This window comes from Oryzias melastigma, linkage group LG17, assembly GCF_002922805.2.
Source record: "Oryzias melastigma strain HK-1 linkage group LG17, ASM292280v2, whole genome shotgun sequence".
NCBI classification, from domain to species: Eukaryota; Metazoa; Chordata; class Actinopteri; order Beloniformes; family Adrianichthyidae; genus Oryzias; species Oryzias melastigma.
The window spans coordinates 9,370,872-9,377,415 of record NC_050528.1 but is presented as its reverse complement, the minus strand read 5'-3'; the positions used below and the strand labels follow the sequence as shown (position 1 = coordinate 9,377,415).

Genomic DNA, 6,544 nt, shown 5'->3' with positions numbered 1-6,544 from the left:
CATTGACGACTCAATGGATGAAACGTCAGGACAACACAACAGTACACAAGCTTGTCAGATTTAAGTTATACATGTTGTCCCGCCTTAGCAGCTCTACTTTGTTGTGTCCTTGTGCTTCTTGTTCGTTTTAGTCACACACGGACAAAGAGGAAATGATATGACACGAGCTACAAACTTGTTACAAAAAAGCCCAATCCCTCCTAAACAAATACCCTGATAAAACCAGTTCATAGCTACCAAAAATCTCATTATTGTGTCTGTTTTTTTTTGAATAGCCACAGCATTAAGGTGTGAGTTAGAATTATCTCAGTGAAGGAGAGGCAGGAGAAGGAACCGTACCATTTAAAGAAGAAGGTAAAGTCGGGAAGGCAGTGGAGATCAGTTTCTATGTTATGAATTTAGTATTCTGTTGGTTCGTCACCCTCCTCGCTCAGCAAACAGGTGCGAATCAGGGCTTCGGTCACGCCGTACGGGTCACAGTTGGCCGAAGGGCGGCGGTCTTCGAAGTAGCCCTTCTTCTCCTGACCGACGCTTCTTGGGATGCGGATGCTTGCGCCGCGGTTAGCCACGCCGGCGGAGAATTCGTGGATGTTTGAGGTCTCGTGATGACCGGTGAGACGGCGTGCGTTGTCAAGGCCCCCTTTGGGGTCGTAGGCTCGGATGTGATAGCGGTGTCTCTTCCCAAGCTTCTCGATGGCATCTTCAATCGCTCTGAAAGCAGATGTGCTCGTCAGAAATGTGACACTACAAGAAGTAAAACCCAAATGCTCACGCGACTCACTTTAGTCCGCCATCTTCCCTCATCTCCTTTGTGCTGACGTTTGTGTGGCAGCCTGCACCATTCCAGTTTCCTGGGATGGGTTTGGGGTCAAAAGAGGCGACGACGCCAAAATCTTCACACACGCGGTGCAGGATGAAGCGAGCCACCCACAGATGATCACCCATGTCGATTCCCTCGCAAGGTCCCACCTGGAACTCCCACTAGACAAAAAAAGAACACACAAAATGGTTCACAAGGGACTCTGACAACCAGGAAGGTCAAACTCAATCCTTTCAGACAGGTTTTCTTTTTACCTGAGCTGGCATCACTTCTGCATTTGTGCCACAAATGTTGACTCCAGCATACAGACATGCTCTATAATGGGCCTCTACAATATCTCTGCCATAGGCTTTGTCAGCTCCCACGCCACAGTAGTATGGACCTTCAATGGTGCAAAGTGTTAAACGACCCTACCAATGCACCAAGAAGAACAACACACAAATCATCAGCCGCTCACCTTGTGGTCCGGGGAAGCCATTTGATGGCCAGCCAAATGGATGCCCGTCTGTGCCCAGGATGGTGTACTCCTGCTCCATGCCGAACCACGGATGCTGGTCTGTCACCATGTCCATCACCTTTTTGCAGGTGATTCGGAGGTTGCTTTCTGTAGCAAGGAGCGAAATTCAAAGTCAGTGCCACTACTCTGTAGCTCACTTTCAAGGAATGACATTTCAAGCTCATAAAATAAATGCACAGTAGGGCTGCCGCGCTTAATCGACTATTCAAATAGTTAAAGACTAATTTATTAGTCGCTATTTTATACTATATGGAGTCAGAGTGTAGTAAAGTTGAAAGTTATAATGGCGTTATGCTAGCATTTTAGACTATTGTGGCATTTATAAAGGTTTTTCCGGCTAATATTTCAACAACATGCTAGCCATTTAGGCTAATTTAGGCTTTTTCGGAGTTTAGCTAGTAATTCAGCTACGTGCTAGCTATTTTGGCTAATTTAGGCTATTTTTAAGTTTAGCTAATATTTCAGGTGCATGCTAGCTATATTGGTCAATTTTGGCTTTTTTTGTTTTTAAGGCTAATTTGGAGTTTAGCTAATATTTCAACAACATGCTAGCCATTTAGGCTAATTTAGGCTTTTTCGGAGTTTAGCTAGTAATTCAGCTACGTGCTAGCTATTTTGGCTAATTTAGGCTTTTTTTAGGCTATTTTTAAGTTTAGCTAATATTTCAGGTGCATGCCAGCCATTTTGGCTAACTTAGGCTTTTCCGTTTTTTAGGCTAATTTGGCATTTAACTAATATTTTGGCTGGCTGTCAGCTTCAGTGTTTTCAACTATTAGCTTCAGCAATTTCAGCATCTTCAGTGGCCAAATTCAACTTACAGCATTCAAACTAGGATTATTGCAAGTAATGATATTTATATAGTTTTTAGTAAGTTTAAAGCTAATGATGGTTTAGATGTGTGCTTTACATCCAGTTTGCGCATGACCCGATTAGTCGACTAATCAAAAAAAATAAATAAATCGGTTATTAGTTGACTATTAAAATAATCGTTGTGGCAGCACTAATGCACAGGCGATAAAAGCTGTAAAGAACTATTTTATTTTTGAATATGTTGATTACCGGCAGGTTTTCGGTTGTATTTCAGGACTTCACACAGGACCAGCTTGTTGGGGTCTTTACGAAATGGGTCACGAAACATAGCCGCAGGAATAAGATACATGTCACTGTTGGATCCCTCAGCCTGGTAGGTACTGGAGCCATCAAAGTTCCACTCAGGCAGATCTGTAAAGCCACACACGGAGAGGTTAGAGCTCCATCAAGCAGCCTACACCTTCAGGATGAGGCTGCTGCTGCTTACCTTCAACACTTTTGGGCTCAGAATCCAAAGTCCTGGTTTTGCAGCGGAGCCCCTCACCGGTCCCATCAATCCAAATGTACATGGCTTGGACCTTCCCCCCCTGAGGTAGCTCCATGTACTGCTGTTTGACAGCTTTACTCAAGCTGGCACTGGCAGACACAGCCATCTTAATTGTTATAACACACCTGAGAGAGTCAGAGGAGAGATGAGGTTGGAGACATGTTGTCCAATGGATCACATGTTGCATAACAGAGCTCGAGGTGCCGCAAAAACACCACCATTGTTATCGCCTGTACAAATGTGGAGGGGGTGAAAATAAATCCTAAACGGATGTGAGGGAAAGATAATTATCAGTTTGTCCTCTAACGAATTATAACAAAAAAACAACGCTAATTTCGACCCTCTTGGCTTGCCATAAAAACAAAAAGTACAGAGAGGCGACAAAGAACTTGCATCTCCAAAACCTACACGTTGCATTCAAAGACCGTCGTAATCGTGAACGCCGACGAGAGCAACAACGCGGCATCCTTTCTTAAACCCTAAAAAGCGACAACATCCGAACAAAAACCCGAGTAATTCCAGAACCGGCGACTCAAAAAACGAAAGTTTAACCATAAAAATGTTCGATTGAATCTAACAATAAAGAGTTAGGGCACGAGCGAAAAGTAACGATACGTTTGAATCCCGTCGGATGAATTAAACATAGAAGGAAAGAAGAAAAGTTACCTGGAAACACGAGAAAATCTATGTAAAAACTAAAGGACAGCCAGGTCCAATGTTTGGTTCTAAGTTGGTTCGCTAGTGTTTCTCTCATTCTCCGGTATCGACTCTCCAGCGCCAGCTCATTTATAAGAACAGGAACTGGGACGGCTCGTCTTTGATTGGTCGCCTGTTTGCCAAGCCTAGTATGGCAAACCTATCGCGCTTTATTTCCAAATCTTCATATTAATCGGACTTTTCTTGGACTTCAATTGGACGCCAAAACGACGGTTTACAAATTAAATAATATATATAATTTTTATTATCATAAAACACCAGCTATTTCTACAAAGTAATTCATATTCATATTTAGGTACATACATGTGCAACTCAAATTAAATGACAAAATAGCTTAAATAATTGATTTTATTGATGAATTTCTTAAAACAATTTTAATCTAGAGGGTTTCAGAAAGGTATGTTCACATATGAAAGCTATATTAAGTTGTCACATAAATGAAAACATCACAGCAATACAAATTCAATCATTGGTACATGATGTACCAAACTGTCTCCTGATTCAAGCTCAATTTCTGGGGGTGGTATTTATTTTACCTGATCAATTTCTTTAATTTCAATCTTGGTGTTGAATACATTTAGAGTTTTTTTGGAAATAAAACATTATTTACATCATTTCCTCAATGATCCTAACCCATTATGTTAAGGTGGACCCTGTGAACCCAAAAGGGTTAGCAAGTTTAACAACTACACACATTTTATGAGGTTGTTTTCATGAACCAGTTATAGGCCTTAAATTTACAACAAACATCAAAACATGTTTTAAATAACTGAACCTATGTACATTTTTTTTAAATTTACAATTTTATATTTATATTTTTAAAAGGAAGAAATAACTAAATAAAAAAGGCAAAGTCCCACATGTGTTTTTGTACTGTTAAGTGTTAAAGGAAGTCCTGACCTGAAAAATCCTAATAGACTTTATCTTATATAAACCATTCAGATTAATAATTGTCGAAACCCATAAAATGGTCATTAAATGATTTAAATCTTGTTTACCTGCTTTCGTATCGATAAACAATGAAATTGTCCTCAGCCTTTTTATTCCTTGAAAAACATGTCCACTCCAGTACATAGCATTTCAGCTTTTAGGTTACCATCCATTAGTATAACAAGTTATGTACATACACACTGGCCAATGGTCACAGGACAACTCAGAGAATTCAAACGAATAAAAGAAGGGCAAAAAAAAAAAAAAAAATGATGTCAGTGTGCCCTCTCTATGTTATGCAATTAGTCTGCCCAAACCAATTTTACCAATTCAACAAACACCAGGTCAGTCAAATTTACACTAACATAGCCTGGAGCTGTGCTGTATTATATCTTGTGGTTTTATCATTTATGGAATTTCTGAAGCACATTCCTCAGCAAACATTCTTCCATGTCTTGTTCTTTTTAACAATATGTCCAGATTTGTGTTTGAGAGGGGGAGGGAATTTGTTTAAAATGATTATCTGTTGTTCAGTGCTTTTGTTTTTCCTCTTCATGTAGTTGTACGGTACCACCTAGTGGACAGAAAACCACAGAGCATGGTATCATGGAAACTGCTGTTAGATTTTCCTGTGACCATTCTTACAAACAGTTGCAGGATCTGATAGGAAAAACAATATTTTGTAATATCATAATCAGGATAATTATAGAAAAGTTATAATTTTAATCCCTGAATTTATTTTGAATTATGGGAAAAAAGATGTTCTTCTGTGGGGTTTTTCCAGTTAATTAAGTGGAGTCCAGGATTTAATGTTATGTTGCAAGTTTTCGATATACAGCATGAAGGAGTTAAGAGATTTCCACAGTTTCGAAGCAATTTCGAAACTGAAATGCATCAAAAATGAAAAGTTTTTGTTGTTTAAAAGTAATTCCCTACATTACAATGTTACTGTCTCAGAATTGTAATTTAAGTTCCAAGTAGAGGCATAATCTAAAGAAATAAATAAACGAAAAAGTATTTAACATTTACTGTAAATTCGGGGGTCTATGGTTAAAAAAGGATGAAAAGTTACAGTTTTTTGCTAATTTTTTTATGAAATGAAAGTACAAGAACTGAGCACCAACTATTAGACTGAATCACAATTCTTCCCCCCCCCCCCAAGTTGAAGGGACATTTGATGGGAAAGGGGTGTCTGAAATAGTTTTCTGCATTTTCCAAGCGCTAGCAGTTCCACGCTAACGTAGATGACCGGCGACTCTTGATGATGTCATCGAGTGGGATTGACGTCTGAATTTGAAGACACCATTTTTCCACATCCCTCCATTTGGAGGGCTAAATGTAGGGGTAGGGAAAAGCTGTAGAGGTAGAGGAAGAAGTTGGATTCGGATTTAGATTTACTCAGTTAAGTCCATCCCAGGGGTCTGCAACCTGAGGCTCTGGAGCCACATGCGGCTCTTTTTTCCTCCATTGTGGGTCTTTGGCGTTTATGAAAAATGCAAACAACTTGAATAAATGATGGTTTTGTAGTATTGGTTCATTTACTTTTATTATATTTTGTTATTTATGCTTAAAAAAAATTAACAAAACTGAACAAAATGATGGCAAAAGGTCAGCAATGTAGTTAGGAGTTTGTCCATGCAAGGCTCTAAAAACTAGGAGTAAAATTTTAAAATCAATTCTAAATTTAACTGGTAGCCAATGTAAAGACGACAGTAGTGGAGTTATGCGTGCTTGTTTTTTTGGCTCCTGTGTAAAAGCTTTGCTGGAAAATTCTGAACAAGTTACAGACGTTTTAAAGAGCTTTTGCTAAGACAAGTAAAAAGTGAATTACAATAATCTAAACGTGAAGACATAAAAGCATGGACAATCATCTCCAGGTCAGGTCTAGATAAGATGTTTTGAGTAAAGTAAAGACTATTTTCTTAAATAAGAGAAATCAAATTGAGAATTTGAGGCTTAAAAAAAAAAGTTTAAAAAAGGAGCTGAAATTCAATCTAGTCAAAAACATCAGTGCACACTGTACTTACGGTCAAAATGAAAGAATAGAAGATCAAAGGGATTGACCAAAAGTCTAGGATTTTGCTTGTGATTTTTTGTTTTTTGTTTTTTTTTTGGCCTTGCAGTTTCAAACAATTATTTTGGTGGCAGAGAGAGAAAAAATAATTTGCAGAGCTTTATACTACTCAAGTAAAATACTACTATA

General features: G+C 38.8%; 1 protein-coding gene across 1 annotated transcript; it reads right to left on the bottom strand.

The window, feature by feature from the left end:
* Positions 1 to 260: 260 nt before the first annotated feature.
* glula (glutamate-ammonia ligase (glutamine synthase) a) lies at positions 261 to 3,513 on the bottom strand. The gene is made up of 7 exons (XM_024273553.1): positions 3,361 to 3,513; positions 2,635 to 2,819; positions 2,397 to 2,558; positions 1,278 to 1,424; positions 1,075 to 1,202; positions 782 to 981; positions 261 to 711 (listed from the first exon to the last, which is right to left on the bottom strand). Exons 2-7 carry the CDS (start codon positions 2,798 to 2,800, stop codon positions 399 to 401), a joined length of 1,116 nt encoding a protein of 371 aa, XP_024129321.1. The 5' UTR covers positions 2,801 to 2,819; positions 3,361 to 3,513; the 3' UTR covers positions 261 to 398.
* Positions 3,514 to 6,544: the final 3,031 nt, after the last annotated feature.

What these genes read in the sequence shown, in the direction of transcription:
- glula (XM_024273553.1), bottom strand. Translation starts at nt 2,800, where the DNA reads ATGGCTGTGTCTGCCAGTGCCAGCTTGAGTAAAGCTGTCAAACAGCAG. An exon ending in ATACAACCGAAAACCTGCCG is followed by an intron (nt 1,425 to 2,396) that starts GTAATCAACATA and finishes TCCTTGCTACAG; the next exon opens with AAAGCAACCTCCGAATCACC. An exon ending in AGGGAAGATGGCGGACTAAA is followed by an intron (nt 712 to 781) that starts GTGAGTCGCGTG and finishes ATCTGCTTTCAG; the next exon opens with AGCGATTGAAGATGCCATCG.